Source organism: Electrona antarctica, assembly GCF_951216825.1.
Source record: "Electrona antarctica genome assembly, chromosome: 16".
NCBI lineage: Eukaryota > Metazoa > Chordata > Actinopteri > Myctophiformes > Myctophidae > Electrona > Electrona antarctica.
Window position 1 is genome coordinate 9,988,911 of NC_136797.1, and position 22,602 is coordinate 10,011,512.

Below are 22,602 nucleotides of genomic sequence, written 5' to 3' on the forward strand. Positions count from 1 at the left end.
CACATTCTTCTATTCATTTTATTTAACTTCATCTTGCTTTTTTGTAGGAAATGTCATGAGTGGTCATGCGATTGTCACATTTAGCCAACGTGAATACAACTATAAATAACATAAATAAAAACAATACAATAATAATAATGTACAAACAAGGTTGAGGTCCACTTTTTACCTGATGGTAAAACCATTTTCTTGCTTTATATTTTACAAAGACAAGTATTAAATAGGTCTTTTCCATCATTATTAAGAATATTATGGAACAGGAAAATATGCAAAAAGGGTGGCATTACTAAAAGTAATAATATGAAAGCAATACCAGCCTTAATATGTGTTCTTATTGATCACTTTTATTGTTTACACTTTTATTACTTTGAAACATCACTATTCACTCAGTGGAACTCATTTTGTCCCCGGTGTCCAGATTCACTGTAATTAAAGTATGTCTAATGTGATTCTGAAAGACGTAACTATTTATTTATTTTAATTAGTTATGTCGTAGTTAAAAAGATTTAAAAAAGACGTCTTAAAAAGACGTTATATACCAGTATACGTTATATTATAACATAATCTATTCTATTGAATTAGAGTTAGTAGGCCTACCGGTAATTCTTTATAACGTTTAAAAACAAATCACTATTGTTCTCTATATATATTTTGACATCATTTACAAATGGTGGATTTAACAGTGCTGCTGTAGCTCACAAATCTAGTTGCGTTTCTTTGTTTTCTTTTCCTTTCCCCACTGGCCACTACAGTGTTTGATCACTAACTACTGCAGCATAATCCAAAACCTACTGTAGAAATAATGCAAAGAATCATGCTGACTGGTACAGCCAATATATTATGTAGGCTACCACTGTATATTCCTTTAGTGTTACACTCGGAATGTAGTCAGCAAAATGCAATATAGAAATTCACATCCTCTTAAAATACTATATAGCAAGGGTCTTCATCATTTTTCAAGCAAAGGACCCCCATTTTATAGATAGTTTGAGTTTCATAGACGCTTTTGACAGCACTATCAGCGTTGTGTAAATTCATGTTTACAATTAATATGCTGGATTCATGTTAACGTGTATGTTCACTTGTTCAGACATCTAAACTTAAATCCTTATCTACACCAAACCTCTTTGCTGAAAATAGCCGATCTACAAGTTCACAACGCATCGTAGAGCGGTGCGTTGTGAGCTTGTGGGTCGACTATTTTGGGGCAAATGTTTCTCACAGAATAGGAGGGGCGCTCTTATCACATACATCATCATGTCATTCCGGCCAATCACAATTTGCGTCCTCACTTTTGTCTTCAATGTTTGTGTTTGCACAATGTTTGTGTTTAACACAAGCACTCAAAACTGGCCATTCATTGTCAATGGCATTCAATGTTTGTGTTAGGACTAACACTCAAAACTGGCCATTCATTGTCAATGGCATTCAATGTTTGTGTTACGACAATGTCTGTGTTTACACAAACCCTCAAAGCTGGACATAGGAGGGGCTAGCGCCACAAAGAAACAAAAGAAGAAAAACGATTTGGGCCCCCCCTGTTGAAGACCCATGCTATAGCCTATAGTATGGCATTGGAGGTCATTATGGAAGCAATGTATAGAGTGTCGCAGTCCCGCCTCCTGTCATGGCCCAGGAAATGAATCCCAATGCATTTTCCCATAGACATTTCAAAAAGTATTTATTTAAAGACGGTTACGCCGCGGACAAAGCCAACTCCAGTCGTGACAAATCATGACAACAAACACAATATTTTGGACCAAACAAACAATTACAAAGAAGAAAAACCACAAAAAAAGTGTTGTAACCTGCCGTTTTTTTCTACTTTCTAATTCTTTGTTTGGCCCAAAACATTGTGTTTATTGTCATTATTTGTCACGACAAGAGTTGGCTTTGTCCGCGGCGTAACCGTCTTTAAATAAATACTTTCTGAAAAGTCTATGAGGAAAATGAACGGAGAATCATTTCCTGGGCCCTGGTAGGGGCCGGGACTGCGACGCTCTATAGCCTCTGTCCCAGGCTTACTCAGCAATGTATGGTCACAAGGTTGTGGGATATGACTTCTATTCAACGAAGCTTCTTTCACCAGAGCATAAAGGGAGTGATCTGCCACTGGGACGGGCTGGTCCCTACAGGAAGAGAGAGGGAAACAGTCACATTAATATCATATTAATGTGACTGTTTGCATGTACATACTGTAAATCTCTGCTGTCGGACAGAAAACACCTAACTCCAAAATGTTCATTTTTCAGGAAAAAATGAAAAATATATTTCTTTCAGGAAATTAAGAAAACGTTCTATATTTTAAACAAGGCAATACTGCCTCATGAAAGTTGGTATTGTGACTTTATATAATTGTCAATTACTGAGAGACTGAGAGGTGGTGGAGTTATATCTCAAAATCCCAAACAAATGGAGTTAGGTGGTTTCTGCCATACACCGACGATATGTGATATAAATACTTTAATATTTTATTTTTTTAACATTTTGAACAAAATGGCCAATTCCGACATATAAAAGGTGCCCAGATGTCCCTAGTGCCCCTATCCTGTTACCGGTCAGATTGGTGGGCAGTGAACGCTTTAGACATTTTCAAGAGTGCCCTGACTCAGAAACAAATTGGCAAATAAGTACAGTATGTTATTGAATGATATACATGAGGAGATGAGTCACAAACCCCGTGCTGTCCTTTAGAGAAGTTGACATGCGCGTAGAGAAGCACTGCGATGTCTTTATGTCCAGCCTCCAACGCAATCGACAGGGCAGTGCTTTCATCCTACATTGATTGATTGAATATTTTATTAGGCAACATATAAATGCAAACAGCACAATGTACAGTCAGGCATTTTTTTTGTCCGAAAAAGGATTTCACCGAAGAAAGACCTTGCGGCCTTGTTTCCATTCGGGTCCCATCCACTCACACATGACATGAATAATAATTTAACACAGTAACAACAGTTGATATAACAGCATATCAATTTCCTCTAAACATGAAATATACAGTATGCACAGGTTGGGGCCGAAGTTAATCGGAAGGGGATTATTAGTATAAAGAGGCTGGGGCGATCACCTCCTCTCCCTTTGACCTGCTGATAGGTGAATTTTTAGGCCTGTCTTGAAGGAAGCCAGAGATTTGTTTGTTTTGAGGGATGGGGGGAGGGCATTCCACACCTGGGTAGCAGTGCTTTTGAAGGTGAATTTGCCCATATTTGTTTATCAGCATGATAAATAAACAATACTGTATATCAGGGACGTGCAGAGAGTGTTAGAGAGGCAGGGGCTGAAATCCTGTAAACTTTTGGACAAAAAATAGCGAAAATAGCTGATCTACAAGCTCTCAACGCGTCGCTGTGCGACGCGTTGAGAGCTTATAGATCAGCTATTTTCGGGGCGCAAACCAGCACTCTTTAGCTAGTGGAGATGTGGTGTAACGATATGGATTTCTAAACTAATTTGTTAAACGCAAAATGCGGTGTTCAAGTTCAGGAGACTTCGGAAAAAAAGCAATTCTCCTGAATTCTGCCATCCGGCATGGCATGGAAAGGAGTGGCATTTGCATTTCTTTCACCATAGTAAATCGTGGTCTGGAGAGGGCACTTGTTTTACAGACGGGTAAAGGGGCAGGGGCTGAAGCCCCCTTTGATGTCTATGTGCTGTATATGTGTGTATACATGGGAGAAGGTTTGATACAACAGTAGGTATCACACATTTAGAATGGGGGGATATGGATGTCTATGTGCTGTATATGTGCGTATACATGGGAGAAGGTTTGATACAACAGTAGGTATCACACATTTAGAATGGGGGGATATGGATGTCTATTTGCTGTATATGTGCGTATACATGGGAGAAGGTTTGATACAACAGTAGGTATCAACACATTTAGAATGGGGGGATATGGATGACTTTTACACCATACCAATGGTGCAATAGCAAGTACTATGTCTTTTTTCCACTGAATTTTCGCTCCTATTGTTTTAAACGTACAGTTTTTATTTAAAAGGATGAAGTACTAGTGGTTCACCAGCTCAGTGGCCTTGTGGTTAGAGTGTCCGCCCTGAGACTGGGAGGTCGGGGTTCAATCCCCGGCCGGGTCATACCAAAGACTCTAAAAAATGGGACCCAGTGCCTCCCTGCTTGACACTCAGCATCAAGGGTTGGATTGGGGGTAAGTCCCTGCGACATACTAGCGTCATGTCCAGGGGGTGTACTTGTACACCCCCCTGGTGCCTCACGCTACAGAAACAGGAGATAGGCTCCTGCCCCTATGGGCCTCATGGCTCGGCAAGGCTACTTACTACTAGTGGTTCAAACCTGTTGCGAGCTTTAAGATTCTTAATTGTTGATGTATAAATAAATACTTTACTACTCTAAAATGTATAAAGAATAAATCAGTACTACTTAAACCCTAGTATGTACCCGGAGGTATAGTTTATTATACCCAGAGGGTATAATTATGTATAGGCCCCCTCCTCTTTTCCCTCTAAACCAAATATCCCTGCTCAAAATAGTGTTTGCATGGTGAGCTCTCCCAGAGCATCCCCAGCATGGTGAGCTCTCCCACAGCATCCCCAGCATGGTGAGCTCTCCCACAGCATCCCCAGCATGGTGAGCTCTCCCACAGCATCCCCAGCATGGTGAGCTCTCCCAGAGCATCCCCAGAATGGTGAGCTCTCCCAGAGCATCCCCAGCATGGTGAGCTCTCCCACAGCATCCCCAGCATGGTGAGCTCTCCCACAGCATCCCCAGCATGGTGAGCTCTCCCACAGCATCCCCAGCATGGTGAGCTCTCCCAGAGCATCCCCAGCATGGTGAGCTCTCCCACAGCATCCCCAGCATGGTGAGCTCTCCCACAGCATCCCCAGCATGGTGAGCTCTCCCAGAGCATCCCCAGCATGGTGAGCTCTCCCACAGCATCCCCAGCATGGTGAGCTCTCCCAGAGCATCCCCAGCATGGTGAGCTCTCCCACAGCATCCCCAGCATGGTGAGCTCTCCCACAGCATCCCCAGCATGGTGAGCTCTCCCAGAGCATCCCCAGCATGGTGAGCTCTCCCAGAGCATCCCCAGCATGGTGAGCTCTCCCAGAGCATCCCCAGAATAGTGTTGCATGGTGAGCTCTCCCAGAGCATCCCCAGCATGGTGAGCTCTCCCAGAGCATCCCCAGAATAGTGTTGCATGGTGAGCTCTCCCAGAGCATCCCCAGCATGGTGAGCTCTCCCACAGCATCCCCAGCATGGTGAGCTCTCCCAGAGCATCCCCAGCATGGTGAGCTCTCCCACAGCATCCCCAGCATGGTGAGCTCTCCCACAGCATCCCCAGCATGGTGAGCTCTCCCAGAGCATCCCCAGCATGGTGAGCTCTCCCACAGCATCCCCAGCATGGTGAGCTCTCCCAGAGCATCCCCAGCATGGTGAGCTCTCCCACAGCATCCCCAGCATGGTGAGCTCTCCCACAGCATCCCCAGCATGGTGAGCTCTCCCAGAGCATCCCCAGCATGGTGAGCTCTCCCAGAGCATCCCCAGCATGGTGAGCTCTCCCAGAGCATCCCCAGAATAGTGTTGCATGGTGAGCTCTCCCAGAGCATCCCCAGCATGGTGAGCTCTCCCAGAGCATCCCCAGAATAGTGTTGCATGGTGAGCTCTCCCAGAGCATCCCCAGCATGGTGAGCTCTCCCAGAGCATCCCCAGAATAGTGTTGCATGGTGAGCTCTCCCAGAGCATCCCCAGCATGGTGAGCTCTCCCACAGCATCCCCAGCATGGTGAGCTCTCCCACAGCATCCCCAGCATGGTGAGCTCTCCCACAGCATCCCCAGCATGGTGAGCTCTCCCAGAGCATCCCCAGCATGGTGAGCTCTCCCACAGCATCCCCAGCATGGTGAGCTCTCCCACAGCATCCCCAGCATGGTGAGCTCTCCCAGAGCATCCCCAGCATGGTGAGCTCTCCCACAGCATCCCCAGCATGGTGAGCTCTCCCACAGCATCCCCAGCATGGTGAGCTCTCCCAGAGCATCCCCAGCATGGTGAGCTCTCCCACAGCATCCCCAGCATGGTGAGCTCTCCCAGAGCATCCCCAGCATGGTGAGCTCTCCCACAGCATCCCCAGCATGGTGAGCTCTCCCACAGCATCCCCAGCATGGTGAGCTCTCCCAGAGCATCCCCAGCATGGTGAGCTCTCCCACAGCATCCCCAGCATGGTGAGCTCTCCCAGAGCATCCCCAGCATGGTGAGCTCTCCCACAGCATCCCCAGCATGGTGAGCTCTCCCACAGCATCCCCAGCATGGTGAGCTCTCCCAGAGCATCCCCAGAATAGGTTAAGTTGTAGTTAAGTTAGCCCAGTGGTTCTCAAACTCTTTCGGCTTCAGTACTACCTTTTCCTGATTTCTACATCTTCTAGCACAGGGGTGCCCACACTTTCTAGACTTGAGAGCTACTTTCAAAATGACCAGCTCAACCAGATCTACCCACCAAAAATATATACATATATTATCCCATTGCTGAAAATACAAATGCACTTCTTTTCCTTTTTTGTAATATTGATGTTTGTTTGATGTCGATCAATCAAGTGCAGTCACCTTAATGTGTGGCAGATGCCAAAAATAGTTTATTATTTATTTTTAATTGTATATTTTTAGGGGCCATGTCATGTGTTCTACCTGCACAGCCTGTGTGATCTACTGGTAGATCACAATCTACCCTTTGGGCACCCCTGTTCTAGCATATCATTGCCATCGGGCAGAAACCTCATCATAACTCCATATTTTATTGTTTCTTCGATTAAAATGTATTTTGGTGGGCCTTGATGTCATCATAATGGCTGATTCTACACTTTGTTACATGCTGAAAATAGCCGCTTAAAATAGCCGATCTACAAGCTCACAACGTGTCTGCAACGTGTTGTGAACTTGTAGATCGGCTATTTTTCAGCATGCAACCAAGCATTAGTTCTACTGGATGTCTTTTCCACTAGTCACTCCCCAAAATGTAGTCTATAGTTTTTATTTGTTGACGAAATTGTCGGTATATTATTTTGTCTTAGATTTAGTCACCGTAGCTTAGTTTTTATTTCGTTTTCCTCAGTGAAAAGAAAGGTAGTTTTAGTTGAGGAAATAACTCACGCTGTCGGTGAGGGTGGCGTCGCAGCCGGGCTGCGCCAGCAGCAGCTTGACGATGTGGGCGTGGCCGTGCTCGCTGGCACACATCAGCGCCGTTGAGCCCTCGTCGTCCTGAAGGTTGACCTCTGCCCCCTGAGCCATCAGCGCCTGCACCATGTCCATCCTGCCATGGCTCACTGCCAACATCAGCGCCGTCTGACCGGCCTGCATGACCAGCCACACACGTACACGCATGCACGCACGCACACGCACGCACGCACGCACGCACGCACGCACGCACACGCACACGCACACGCACACGCACACGCACACGCACACGCACACACAGTCACACACACAATAAATGGGTCATAAAATATATAGGCCACACTTGCGCTCTACAAATGTATGAAGTTAATTTTAAAGCTGCAATCCAGACTTATTTTAACCAAACAAGAGAGAAAGAAGGTTCAATGTCATAGTGTTCCATTTCGTCTCATAATTTTGTGTTGTTTCATCTACTCTACACTATCTCAAGTAGTACATACACGCTGTCAGGCCAGAGCCTATATGGGGCATGCGTCTGGACCACTAGGCCAGCGGGCGCCCAACATCTGCCCATTATTGCAACATTTGATGTTGACGGTATTACCATCTTCACATCATGTTACAACATCCAGTTAATCTGGAGATCTCTCTCCTGCTGATTGGAAGAAATCGGGGCGGAGGGGGGCAGGCGCTCAGATCGGTGAACCAATATTATCCAGCGCATGAGAAATGCGCTACCCGCCCCTCTAGACCAGAAAGAACGCTCACGCTGGCTGGGCCAGGCTGGGACTAACCTGACTGGCCTTGGCGTTGACGTCTCCTCTCCTGAAGAGCTCCTCCACCACCCTCATGTCTTCTGGGGATTCTACGGCTGCCAGAGCGGCCAGCATGATGGGCGTGTAGCCGGCCTGGTTCTGCTGGTTCACGTTACACACCTCTGCATGCGGTGATGACAGCAAGACGGGACAAATAGAGTTAGCAAACGTACAAAGAGGAAAGCCAGGTAGTTGAAGGGGAGATGTAGTGGTGGGTAAAAGTACTCCAATGTTTACTTTAGTAAAAGTATCAATACTGCAATGTAAAAATACTAAATAGTCCGGTATTAAAAATGTATTTGTTTCAAAACATACATAAAGGACCAAAAGTAAAAAGTAGTCATTATGCAGAAGTTTTCACATGGATAAAAACACAAAATAGCAGATCTACAAGCACACGTGTCGCCTCATCTATAAGCACACAATTGCGAGTTTGTCGATCTGCCAATTTCAAATTGCCAAAATATCACCAAATCTAAACATTTTAATGTAAATAATAGTGAAAATCACCAATCTACAAGCTCACAATGCATCACATCACATCTGACTATGTCAGAAGTATAGGTTTTAAGGGATTAACATGTCTAAATAACAATCGGAATCGGAATCAACAATCAAAGTGTATGCGTGTGTAGTGATGCCCAGGAGCAGAACCTGAACCCCAGTCTCCCACTCGCCAGACCGACACACAACCTGTCGTGAGGAGCAGGACCTGAACCCCAGTCTCCTGCTCGCCAGACCGACACACAACCTGTCGTGATGCCCAGGAGCAGGACCTGAACCCCAGTCTCCCACTCGCCAGACCGACACACAACCTGTCGTGATGCCCAGGAGCAGAACCTGAACCCCAGTCTCCCACTCGCCAGACCGACACACAACCTGTCGTGATGCCCAGGAGCAGGACCTGAACCCCAGTCTCCCACTCGCCAGACCGACACACAACCTGTCGTGATGTCCAGGAGCAGGACCTGAACCCCAGTCTCCCACTCGCGAGACCGACAAACAACCTGTCCAGGAGCAGAACCTGAACCCCAGTCTCCCACTCGCGAGACCGACAAACAACCTGTCCAGGAGCAGAACCTGAACCCCAGTCTCCCACTTGCCAGACCGACACACAACCTCTCGTGCCAATATGGCTGAGCCCAATTGGCAGGCCTGTTGTGGGCCGGGACTTGGCTGGGGGCTACACGTGCGTGTTGGGGGTTTCAGGTTATATATGTTAAACAATTTCTGTATGACGCACGTGTGTGCGTGTGCGTGTGTGTGTGTGTGTGTGTGTGTGTGCGTGAGTGAGTGTGTGTAATGCAATATAAGGTTTTCCGTAGATATCAAGAACTCAAGCCTAGAAAAAATAACAAAAGAAATCCTACATATGGACTGCCTCCTTCTCCCCGCATTCTAATCTGTAAAATACACTAACACTAAAACTGAACGGGAACTGAAAAGGGGAAAAAATAATGAAAAAAAAACTAGTTAAAAAAAACTAGTTAACTAGTATTTGTTTTTTCCACCATGTGATATCGGATGTCATGCATCATTCTTTCAAATACCCTTTTCAGCTTCTATGAATCAAGGCTTTTCTCTCGTAATCAAAACTAGTTATTTCCACCAAATCTAAAACTCATCATGGCTCGGTCATCGCTGTCAGTTCCCACCTGGTGTCGTGCGTGAGTCCCGACTGCTCCAGACCGTACTGAATAACTGCTTGCTTGCATAACGTCTTCAGACTAGGACTTAGGTCTAAGATGTACAGGTCATCGGGTGTGTATCTGTATCCTCCAAAGAGGATGATGCGATTTCCCACCTTGCAACAGCACATGCTGGTCATCTTAGATGGGCCATTACCCTTGGGCTCGACACACTTCCAGGAGAGGGTCTCTGGATTGAATTTCCACAGATCGTTGAAGGTCTTGTCCAGGCGCGAGTTGCCACCAAATATGTACAGCTCTCCGTTGTAGGAAAAGGCTGAATGATCCTCGCGTCCTTCTGGGAGAAGCTGCGACGAGGGCATGTTCAGCCATTGGTTTGTCTCCGTGTCAAACACTCTGATGTTGTTGTAGTAGAGCTCGTCCGCGTAGCCCCCAAACACAAACATCTTCGTCCCGATGATGGTGGCAGAGTGACATTCCGAAACGGGCGATGGCGTGTACCTGGTGGTAATAAAAGACCAGACCATTGTGGCGGTGTCCAACTTGTAGATGTCATTAGTCCATCCAATCTGGAGGCTGAAGCCTCCAAAGATATACATGTTGTTCTCCAATACACAGGCCGAGTGGAGCCGCCTCGCCTCGGGAACGGTCCCACAAACCGTGGGCTTGTACCACCTGTGGTTGTTGACATCAAACGCGTGGAGGTCGTTGCAGTAGCCCACCGTGAAAGTGACCCCTCCCCAGATGTAGACGATGTCCTCTATCAACACCGACGTGTGTCCCCAGCACATGTAGGGACCGGGCGGACCGTTTCCATTTGGCCCTGGCGGCCCCGGCGGCAACTTCCGCCAGCGCAAGGACACTGTGTTGAACTCGTGCACGTCAATTAGACCCACGTTGTTGGCGCCACAACCCTTACCCCCAAAGGAATACACCTTGTTTCCCACTGCCACAGCAGCATGGTAGTACTTCTTTGGTTGTGCTTTCAGGAACACGGTCCAGCGTAACATCTCTCACACCAGGCCCGCCCGTGGTGGGTTAATGTGAATTCTTCAGGTATTCTCGCTCTCTACAAGAATGTGCAAGAATGCCCTCGTAGTGCAAACTACTCCTTATATTGATACCGGTGGCAAAGGCGTCACACATAGCTTGGCAAATCAGTGCATTCCGACGGGTTGGGATGGCCAATCAGGCAAAGCGATAGGCTGTTATTGATGCTGAACAGTATCAGTGTTACTATCTCCACCAGGCTGAAGGCAAGGGGGAGGAAGCTGGAAGCTATCCTGGCCTTCCACCTCCTCCACAAGGTCGGAGAAAGTGCGGTGAAGCTCCAGGCAGATTCATCCTCCCACAGCAGAATAACAATAGATTTGGTCTGTCCTTAGAATAGGCCTATTAAAATCTGTCAGGCCCCACCGGTTGGTTCCCAATGGGAACCGGTTCAGTTCTTTTTGGTTTTTAGTCCATGAGCCAGAGCTCCAAAATTGGACTGTTAATTATGAATTGAGTGGGCAAAACCATACCTATATTAGATTGTTATCACCATGAAACTTCCCCAATTGAGTACTTACACGAAGACAATGATTTATTGTATTACAAACTTTAAATTTTTAAATATGAAAATGAGGCATTATGTAGGAATATATGCAAAATAATCAAAAATATGAAAAAGCTACTACTGTGGAAGGGTTATCATGTATTAATGTACTTGTATTGATCCTATAAACAATTTAATATAGGTCTAGTTTGCCCACCAATTTTGGAGCTCTGGCTCATGGACTAAAAAACAAAAATAACTGAACCGGTTCCCATTGGGAACCAACCGGTGGCAACTCTCAGTGACAACTGTTTTTGTGTGGGTGTCCATTTATAATCTCAGACTATGGGATCTGATCAGTGTATACTTCTGATCCCATCAGAGTATGACAGTCTGTTCCAAATATGGACGTCCGCATTGACGTCATCACTGACGTCATCAATGTATAAACATCTAAAAACGACTCTCGACCAAAGCACTGTTCAGGCCAGGAGTGTATAATACATTGTGAATACGGGAGCCATAGATATAACCAATGAGACTACTTAGACATAGACCTAAAACCACAACCAATCATCATCCATCGGAACAGCGCTACTGAATAAAAGAGAGGCTTGAACCGTAGTATCCATACATATATTCTGGGAGGGAACATTAGCCAAAATAGCAGATCTACAAACATTAGGTCAGGTCTCTATAGGTCGTCCTCAGACGAGCCCTCCATCGTCGTTTCCAGTCATCCCGGTTCTCCATACATCTGGCCAGTTCGTTGGTACTTTGCACTCCTGCATCGCTCTTGAGTACATCCACGTATGTTAGCGTGGGACGTCCTCGTGATCGATGCCCGGGTGTTGGTTCCCAGAGCACCAGTTTGCTGGCTGGCAGTTCTTGATGCCTTTGGCAGTGTCCTGCTAGTCTCATTCTCCTGGCTGCTATTTTCTGGCTCACCCTTGGTAATCCCTCATACAGTCTTGTTAGTAACATGTACAGTCTTGCTGATGTTAAGTACTGCAAACTGCACGCAGCATTCTGGTGTAGCACCCGTCAAGGGACTTCTGCAGGGTTGGCTTCAGGGTCCAGCATTCACTGCCGTATAGGAGAACAGACTCCACTGTTGCGTAGAAGAAGCTGAGTTTGATTTGTCGGGGGAGATTGGAGTTCCATACACTGGTCATGTCATTCAGGGCCCTCCATGCAAGTGCCTTCCTCACTTTCAGATCTTGCTCGGTTGAGTTGACCCATGAGCCCAGGTACTTGAAGTCCTTGACTTCCTTCAGCACAGTGTCTCCTGTTGGCTCCAGGTGGCTGCAGCGTTTTGGACAGTTGTAGGTGGGCCAGGGGAACGGACTACAGGGAGTTGTAGGTGGGCCAGGGGAACTGACTACAGGGAGTTGTAGGTGGGCCAGGGGAACGGACTACAGGGAGTTGTAGGTGGGCCAGGGGAACTGACTACAGGGAGTTGTAGGTGGGCCAGGGGAACTGACTACAGGGAGTTGCAGTAGTCCATGCTGGAGTGACTTTCTGAAGTTTTTTATAAGAAACAGCTTGAGTTTGGCGATGGTACAAAGCTGGAAAAGCGTTCAGCTGTCGTATCAGCCATCATAAATGTACGTATTCATCACATTTGCTCTGGATGAGGAGAGTATTGAAAGGACCAAGATGTTGATAAGCTTGCATTGACTGATCAGCTGCTGTGTCCTTTTGGGTTATGGTTATATGGCAACTGACCAAATAGCACAAGCTAAAGCTGTATGTTCCCCAGGTAAGGGGGTTATATGGTGGTGACCACCGATCAGCATAGGCTAAATAAGCCATATCTTCTACGGTGGCTGACCATTCAGTGCACTGCAAACTAAAGCCGTATCTTCCCATTACTGGAGAATCTTGCTGTACCATGCCAAAGATGGATGGATTATCACTAAATATTATACTTAGTTGCCCCCAGTGGTCTGTATAGGGCTTCCTTTCCCAACTCTACACCAAATCTCTTCACTGACCTGTGAGCGATTGGCCTACAGAACATGCATAATATATTTTGTATTGCTGAATGCATGCACCAACTATGAAATATAGTGCATCAATGATTAATTCAATGAAAATAAATCACACCTGTGTGAAGTGAGGGGCGCTCTTATCATCGTACATCATCATGACGTAAAATAGACATTATTATCCCTTTTTTCTCAGACACTATGATGTAAAATTCTCCATTCATTGTCAATGGGAATTTAATGTTGAAGTTGACAAAGTTTGTCCCCTCAAAAAGAAAAGGGAAAAAAAGTCTACAATGAGGAAAGAAATTACACAATAACAGTGGCACTGGAAGGGGCTGCTGAGGGGGCTGCAGCACCCCATGGTGGTGGGGGGACATTTTTTGTTTAGTTTTATTTTTGAATGTATATATTTTCTTAAAAGTAGCCGATATATACAAAATATGTCTATTACAACTAATGTATTTTAGTAAAGGGAGTAACTCAATTTAACGCCATTTTACGCCAAAACACCCTCCCCAGAACATCAGCCCCCCCCTTGCTATAGACTTCTTCCAGCGCCCCTGTACAATAAATTATTGGTATAGTGGTTCTCAAAATGGGGTCACATGAGGGTTCAATATTGAACCCATTTGTATACTGTCAGAGTTCAAGGTAAAAATAAACAAAATGAATAATATTCATCAATTACACACAACATGAAGCCTTGAATCCATGGAGACTTTTAGTTTTTCTCGCATTCGTCCTACTGAGGAGGCTCAGTGGAGGCTCAATAGGAGAGTCTCCTAGTAGGGAAGACCCGGTCATCAAAGTATTGGCTCGGGAATGCGACAAAAACAAACAAATATCTATGCTTCAAATGGGGCGTGTATATAATTGACAGAAAATAAGTCATTTTTAAATGTAAAGGTTTGAGAACCACCACGCGAACGGAATGCTCGAAGTGCCCTATAGCTGGCCTAGCGGGCCGGATGTTATCACCTCACCGGCATCGAGGATCTTCTTGACGATGTGGAAGTTGGAGTGAGACACGCTGTAGTGCAGGGCGGTGTTTCCGTTGCCGTCGGCCATGTTGGCCACGTGCTGCAGCACGGAGGGAGAGATGAGCCTGAAGGAACACATGTAGTCCTCCACCAGCGCACGCACCGCCGCCTTCTGGCTGGACACGCGGAACCACTCCTGCTGCAGTGTGTGCAGGCAGGAACGCTGAGGACGAGACACACAACATGGTGGGGCTGTGGCATAGAGTTGCGTCCTTTTCTTTGCTAATTTCTCTCAATAGAATTTCAACAAAATTGTTTTATGAATAAAATAAGGCTTAAGTGATTATAAACCTGACAAAAAAACAGATAACATAATACGATATTACAATATCCACGCGAACACACGCACGCACGCCCACACGCCTGCCCACACACACACACACACACACAGGGTTGTCCCAATCCGATCATGTGATCGGAAATCGGGGCCGATCACGTTATTTTCAAATGATCGGAATCGTATCGGGAGCAAAAAAACATGATCAGGACATCCCTAGTATCAATATTATATCCATGATATCATGATATTAGACTGGATATTGTACTATTGTGATATGGCATAAGTGTTCTATAAAAATATAAATATGGGATTGGGAAAAATAGGTATTGGCAGATACTCAAAATCAAATGATCGGAATCAGATCGGGAGCAAAAAAAACGTGATCGGAACACACGTGCACGCACGCACGCGTGCACGCACGCACGCACGCGCACACACACACACAGCAAAAAAGTCATCTTTGTCAGAGCCTGTTTTGTAAATTGCTATAATTCACACAGTGCACTGAGCAATTTGAATAGCCATGTTATAATTATGGGCATGAGACAAAACATTTAAAGAGCACAGACACTGGTTAGTTAGGATCTTAAAGGATTGGTATATATAGTTTATCCATAAACCACATTCTTCATAAACATCTTTATCGACTTTTCCTGTAGCTAGATTTTAAATTCTTTATAATTCTAATCCACGGCGTCATACAGGCAAACGTTGTACTTTTTACTCCAATACAATTATTTGAAAACTTCTGTTACAAATTTCTTGGAAGATTTTGATTATTACTATTACAAAAAAAAATCACACCCGTGTGAACTCTCTCTCTCTCTCTCTCATTAGCAGGCAACAGTGCAGCACTATCTATCTCTCTCCGTTTCTGGCACAACAGCACCACTTTTGGTACTCATTGGTACTGACTGGTGCTCATAGTCACATAGTCACACACAAACATAGTCACAAACACACAAACATAGTTGAACACGGACATTGCTGTTCCTTGGAGTGGTTGCACCACTCAAAACCCCCAAAACATTGAGCTTCATCTATTAAAAAAATAACCAATCTACAAGCTCACAACACGTCACAATGCGATGCGTTGTGAGTGTGTGAGTCACTTGTATTTAATGGACGGTATTTAATGGAGAGCGAAAACAGAAGAGACCCTAGCGTAGAGCCCTGAGGGACTCCGCTCAACAAAAGTACAGGCTTTAAAGTGGTTTAAATAAGTGTGTGCTGGCAGGGGACGGGAGGGTGTGTCCCCATGCAGACGAAAACACAACAATAAGGAAGTTCCTTAGACTTTGACTTTTTGTTAGAGAAATCCAAGTCCAGGAAAATTATAGAGTCCGCATCTAGCTGGGCTTAGTGGGCTATATATATATATATCTCATGCAGTATGTGTCCAATACCATACTGTCTTTTTATATTACATTCTTGAACACACCCTTCCTCACGCACTACACCCGCCGCCCACCCGCCTACACTGTCAAATCCTCAGTGTTCAGTTACAAACCCAGACGGTGTACAAAATGCAGTTGTGGGGGGAAAAGTACTCACATGTTTTACTTAAGTAAAAGTATAAATACTGCAATGTACAGTAGAAATACTCTGACTTTTATCTAGACTAAAAGTCTAGACTAAAAGTCTAGATAAATCACCTGACATGCAGATTAGAGCAATTTTCTAAATTTGGACGCCTTTTTCAAAAAGGCGTCCAAAGGCGCCAATGGCACTCGCGGCCACCAGGGGCAGGCGTCCAAAGGCGTCCTGTGGCACTGAGACAGTTTTAAGTAACTAAAGTTTTCAAATAATTGTGGTGGAGTAAAAGTACAATACTCGCCTCTGAGATATAGGCCTAGTGGAGTAGAAGTAAAAGTACTGAAAATTGGAAACTCCAGTAAAGTAAAACATACCTCAAAATGTTACAGTAACAGTACAGTTACAGTACTTAGTGCATGAATGTGAAAGTGAAATTGTACGTGTTGGACCACTTGGGGGGGAAAAAGTAAAACCACAACACAATATAATTGAAGCTGATGGATGATCTTGGTGGAGAGATGGAGCTAAGGAGAGCCTGTCACTGAACAACACACGACAGGGGCATTTCTGCAAAAATAGACGGCAATGCTTACTTTTATCACTTACTTACTTACACCCCATTTCCAACTTACAGTATCTATCCAATCCTCTGTGTTCCCATTTCTCACACTCGCCGAAATAGATCTTTCTGTATTCTCGTAATTTTATTCAACCATTATTTAATATTTAACCATAATAATCACTTCAGTTGAGATGATCTCTGTATCGAGCAAGGCCTGTCCAAATAGCAAGGCCTGTTCCAAAGTGTCAGGCATTTTCAAGATGAAAAGACATAAAAAGACGAGGAGAAAAGATAAAGAAGCAGTGAAACTTACTAGTTCCCTGGAGGATAACACCTTGTCATCGTTCAGGTGGGTCTTTAAGGCGTGGCACGCAGAAATCATCTTGTCACTTAATTTAAACCTTATAGGAATAAAGAGTTACTGGTTATTATACATCGTATTCGTCTACATTCTGTAATTGTGTAGACTTCTTATAAATTAAGTAATGTAGGTGTTTAACAATGTTAAAGGGTAAATTTGGTTTCATTTTACACTCAAGAGTTAAAGATCTGTAAGGGTCCATTTGGTTAACAACTCTCCATCATGTAGCTGGGGACCACCTGGAACACCCTCAAGGACCACTGGTGGTCCCGAGAACCACTGATCTACACTGTGCTATCCAATAAAGGCAGAAAATCCCCCCCCCCAAAATATCTTCAAGAAACATGTAAAAGCTTGCAGACAGACTCCTACTTTGGCTGTGCATTGGAAGCAGCTTTCCCCTGCCCCACTGGCCCTAGATGAGACAGGCCGGGGACGTCCCTCCATTTCTTACTCCGATTCCAGTCCTCTTCTGTGGCGGTGTCCTCGCTGCTGGGAGACCCACACGATGCGGACACAGGATCTAACCTGGAAACACGCCATCATTATTCTAAAACAGGTTTTCAACCCTTTTCATATGAAGGCCCATTATTTATTATAGGCATCTGAGCTGCGGACCCCCATTTGATGAGATTTAGGGCTCCATTTTCGTCACCGCTAAACCCCTTATCCCTAAACTGCTTTGCCTTATTTTTTTACTATTTTGCAAAACATTTTTGAATAGTTAAAATGGCCAGTCTACAAGCTCACAACGTGTCAATGTAGATTGGCTAGTTGAACTATTCAAAAATGTTTTTCAAAATAGTAAAAAAAGGTAAAGAAGTATAGGGATAAGGGGTTTAGCGGTGACGAAAATGGAGCCCTTAGCCTCTCAGACCCAAAACTTGTTGGCCACAATTCCATCCTGTAGGTAAGAGATAAAAGGCTAATTCTTCTACATGCTCTAATAGTGTAGACGTCTTGTACATTACTTAATGCAGATGTTTAACAATACTTTAACTCTTGTAAATAGTTTAACTCTTGTAAAATGAAACCAAATGGACCAGGAAATGCACCTTTACGGGTCCATTTGGTTTCATTTTACGCTCTCAAGAGTTAAAGATATATAAGGGTTAAAGATATAGATATAAGCGTCCATTTGGTTACCAACTCGCCATCATTTAGCTGGGGACCACCTGGAAGTGGAACCACTGGTTGAAAACCACTGTAATGCAGGCCAGGGATCTAACCTGGAAACACACCATCATATTCTAGTACAGCGGTTCTAACCTGGAAACACACCATCATATTCGAATAGAGCGTCGCAGTCCCGCCCCCTACCATGACCCAGGAAATGATTCTCCGTTCATTCTCCTCATAGACATTTCAGAAAGTATTTATTTAAAGACGTTTACGCCGCGGACAAAGCCAACTCTTGTCGTGACAAATCATGAGAACAAACACAATTTTTCGGGCCAAACAAAGAATTAGAAAGTAGAAAAAAACGGCAGGTTACAACACTTTTTTTTATTGTTTTTCTTCTATGTAATTATTTGTTTGGTCCAAAATATTGTGTGTGTTGTCATGATTTGTCACGACTCGAGTTGGCTTCGTAGGATGCTTAAAAGGTCTTTAAATAAATACTTTTTGAAATGTCTATGGGAAAAATGCATTGTGATTCATTTCCTGGGCCTGGCGTCGTCATGAAAGGGGGCGGGGCTGCGACGCTCTATACAGCGGTTCCAAATCTTTTCTGGATCAGGAGCCGGTTGCACCACCTCACACTAGTTACTTCAAACGTCCTAGTTATTTGCTCTAACATGGAAACACACAGAGACCACGAGCGAGCCAATGGCTCAGGGAAAAGAGCAGCTGTTGTGCTATGGAAAGGATAACTTATATTTTGTAATGTATGATGAAGTCTGGGGACCCTTCACCCAACTCTTAACAAATGTTGATGTGTTGAATATGCTTCGTAATGGTAATGCCTCATAATACTGTAGTGATCTTATACTATACTCTCATTTATCTGTTTATATACTGACTTCTGCTAAATGTTTTGCTTTTGTTGTTGTCATTTTGTTTTGCTCTGTCTTTTGTTTTTGTCTCTTGGTCTGCTGTATTGACCCTCTCCGCTCCTATATGTCAGCATCACCATGTTGTGTACATGTATGAAAAAACGAAAAAAAACAATAAACATATTGTTTAAAAAAAAAATCCTAGTTATAGCTTAAATGGCTTGACTTAAAAGCCATTTAAGCTATAACTATATAGCCTGGCTAATAACTATAGCCCAGTCTGGTAATCTCCAAAGTGCAGTGGTGCAACGTAACTAAACGCTATAGCCACTCCTATGTACAGCTTTTGTCCCCACACGTCTCATATTTGCCATTGACAATGAGAGGAGAAATTAGGTCATCAAATATGACATACATTTGTGGCAACCCAAACATTAAATGCCATCGACAATGAAGGGAAAATTTACGTCATTATGTAGACGACCAAATCGGCTAACCAATCACATAAATTCAGTTGTTCATGAGATGATGTATGATGATGTATAATGATAAGAGCACCCCTGACTTCACACGGGTGTGATTTTTTTTGATTTGTAGCCTACATCCTCTCCTCCACTAGGTATAACTTTGTTATGGTTGTGCTATGGTTGTGTTGTAGTGGTTGTTTCTTTGTTTTTCTACGCAAGTCAATCGATTGGTTTCCGGCTCGGATCAATGGAAACAACGTAATAGTTTAACTTTAAACTATTTATCAGTATATCGCAAAGAAAACTAATTTTTCAAGGTTTTGAAGATTAAAAAAACATTTATTTGTTTATATTAATGTTACATTATCATCTTAGTGTTTCGCCAATTATTTGGGGGCCTGCTTGCAACATCCTCACGGCCCACAGGTTGGGAATCGTTGTTCTAATTCAAAGAACCTACAATACGTATATAATATCATTGCTGTCGGGCAGAAACCTCTCATCTCCATATTCTAACCTATACTTGATCATACTACGGCGTCACACAGAAGCATCAAAAGCAGATCTGGCCTGGGCCATGGCTCAGTGGTCCAGGCACCTTGGCTGGTAATCCAGTCTGGCAGTGTGCCGCGGGTTCGACTCCCGATCCCGACGGCCTTTACTGCATGTCTTCCCCCCCATCTCTCTCCCCATTTCCTGTCAGCCTACTGTCTGTCCCTCCATAAAATATATAAAATAAAGGCGAAAGCCAAAAAAAAAACATAATAATAAAAAAAAAAGGTAGCAGATCTACAACAAGCGTTTCGAGCTTGCCATTTTTTAATTTGAATCCTGAAATGGAACAGTTTTGGACACAATAGGTTTCCAGCCGACAGAGATGATATACAAACATGCACTCAATGCAGCAAAAACAAATTACGAGTGTACAAGGCCACGAGGTATATATAGCACAGCTTCTGTCCGTCTTGTGTAAAAACAAAGAAAATAAGTTGGACATGTGAGTCTTACCCTGCGGTCACTCCCATAAACTTTAAGCTCTTCCTGTTGCTGCTGCAGCCTTCCTCGCCATCTCTCCTCTTCATGATGGAGCGCAGCATGCTGGCTGAGGCCGGCCTGTCTACGAGACAAAGCACCGAACCAGGGGTCATCGACTCCATACTGGCTTGTGGTGGACATTTTTGTCAAAGTTCCATTTTTGCCTTGCCATGGACAAAATAATGAGTAGGCATGGAGCTCGATAACCGACACCCGAAAGAACCCAATAACAAGCTTATTGAGTACCCGGTATCAATAAGCTTTGGGCTTATCGAGCCTGTTATCGAGCATATCTCGGCCCATATGACGTCATGTTTAAACAATCAAGACAAGAGGCGATCAATAAATACATCTAATCACCCACCATGCTGGCACAAACATGTCGGTCTAAAAGTGTATTGATACAGTACCTGCCAACCAGCGCTGTCTGGGTAAACAAAATTACGCTTTTAAAGTGATGGTACACACACTTAACCTGACTCCGCCAGATGGGGCAGCAGAGAGTACACTGGGTTCCCCCCTCCTGCTCCCATCTGGGAACTCTCAGGCAGACTTGATGCCCGGCCACAAAACGGCCTGGCCAATCAGCAGCAGCTAGAAGCTAGAAGCTGCTGCTAGAAGCTGCTAGAAGCTGCTGCTGATTGGCCAGGCCGTTTTGTGGCCGGGCATCAAGTCTGCCTGAGAGTTCCCAGATGGGAGCAGGAGGGGGGAACCCAGTGTACTCTCTGCTGCCCCATCTGGCGGAGTCAGGTTAACACACACTAACCAGTTAACAGTTTCTTCAATATTATTTTCCCAAAGTTAAAAGGTCAATTGCCTTCCGTCTGTTAGAAAAGTATTGTTTGAAAGCCCTAGTAAAAGATACTGGTTCTGTTCAGAATGTATGTCTCCCGTCTTTCCACAAAATAATAGAAAATGCTACATAGTGGGCTCGATAAGAACCCGCCTCGATAAGCCTGATCGATAAGGTGTGGTGCATACTTAGTTATCAATAGAAATGTATGAGCTCCATCCCTACAAATGAGTGGACTTTAGACACACAAATTATTACCAGAAACACGTAAAGAGCTAGCACTGATTAATGACCATAACATGTCTGTATAACTCTGAGAGTGTCCAATTTGTACACTCTGAGGCAGTGTTGTTTTCGTCGACTAAAACTAAGACGAAAAATGTTCTTCGACTACCTTTTTCCACTGACAAAAACTAAATGGAAACTAAATGAAAACTAAGCTATGATGACTAAAACTAAGACTAAATATACTGACGATTTTGTCAACAAATAAAAACTAGACGAAAATGTTAGGAAGGGACTAGTGGACAAGAGATCCAGTATAAGTAATTTTACACTTTGTTGCATACTGAAAATAGCTGATCTACAAGCTCACAACGCGTCGCGCTGCGACGCGTTGTGAGCTTGTAGATCAGCTATTTTCAGCAAGTGTAAAATCAGTCATTGCGACTGCATCAAGGCCCGCCAAAATACATTTTAGTCGACTAAATCACCTGTAGATTTAGTCGACCAAAATCTCATGACATTTAGTCGACTAAAACTAGACTAACACTAACACATTCCAGGTGACTAAAATGTGACTAAAACTAAACGAAAACTATTCAAAAGACTATGACTAAAACTAAAATCAAAATTTGCTGCCAAAAACAACACTGCTCTGAGGAAGACCTTGCAAATAAAACATTTGAGAACCACTAGTTGGACTTGGACTCCTATTAAATGTGCCATAGTACGGAAACTTGGAGACTTGGCATTCAGAAAGTGTGGGTCTTATGATCAAAATAAAAACACGGACAGGACCGAGTCTTTGCCTGGACTTAAAGTAATCTGAGTAACTTAATCCACCATTGTCTGTCTAAAGACAGCCATGGTTGCATTACATGCATCCCACAAAACCAATGTAATGAAGGGTTTCTATTTATACGACCTTTAATATCTATTCCACACTATCATGATCATATGTAACATGACTGGTTGATTCTGTGCAGTAGGACTCGGTTATATTATAACTCATAATAAGTGTGGGCTTTGCTTCAAGCTTTGTTATGAATATGACAGCCTCGTTATGAAAAAAAAAAGAACATTCTTTCACACAGACATTCCAGAAAACCAAGTCAATTTTAGGCCGCCTGAAGCCACAAACTGCTATGTAGTGCAATGTGTGTGCTTCCCAAA

The 22,602-nt window shown here is 44.1% G+C and overlaps 1 protein-coding gene across 1 annotated transcript in view; it reads right to left on the reverse strand.

Moving 5' to 3' along the window:
• Positions 1–1,997: 1,997 nt before the first annotated feature.
• LOC306939526 (KN motif and ankyrin repeat domain-containing protein 1-like) overlaps positions 1,998–22,602 on the reverse strand; it is a 29,099-nt gene continuing 8,494 nt past the window's right edge. Inside the window, exons 8-15 of the mRNA XM_079524116.1 lie at positions 20,388–20,496; positions 17,288–17,443; positions 16,868–16,955; positions 14,120–14,339; positions 7,936–8,078; positions 7,118–7,318; positions 2,678–2,776; positions 1,998–2,129 (exon numbers count right to left, since the gene is read on the reverse strand). Coding sequence (XP_079380242.1) covers positions 2,064–2,129; positions 2,678–2,776; positions 7,118–7,318; positions 7,936–8,078; positions 14,120–14,339; positions 16,868–16,955; positions 17,288–17,443; positions 20,388–20,496 — 1,082 coding nt within the window. The 3' untranslated portion in view covers positions 1,998–2,063. The remainder of the gene's footprint in view (positions 2,130–2,677; positions 2,777–7,117; positions 7,319–7,935; positions 8,079–14,119; positions 14,340–16,867; positions 16,956–17,287; positions 17,444–20,387; positions 20,497–22,602) is intronic.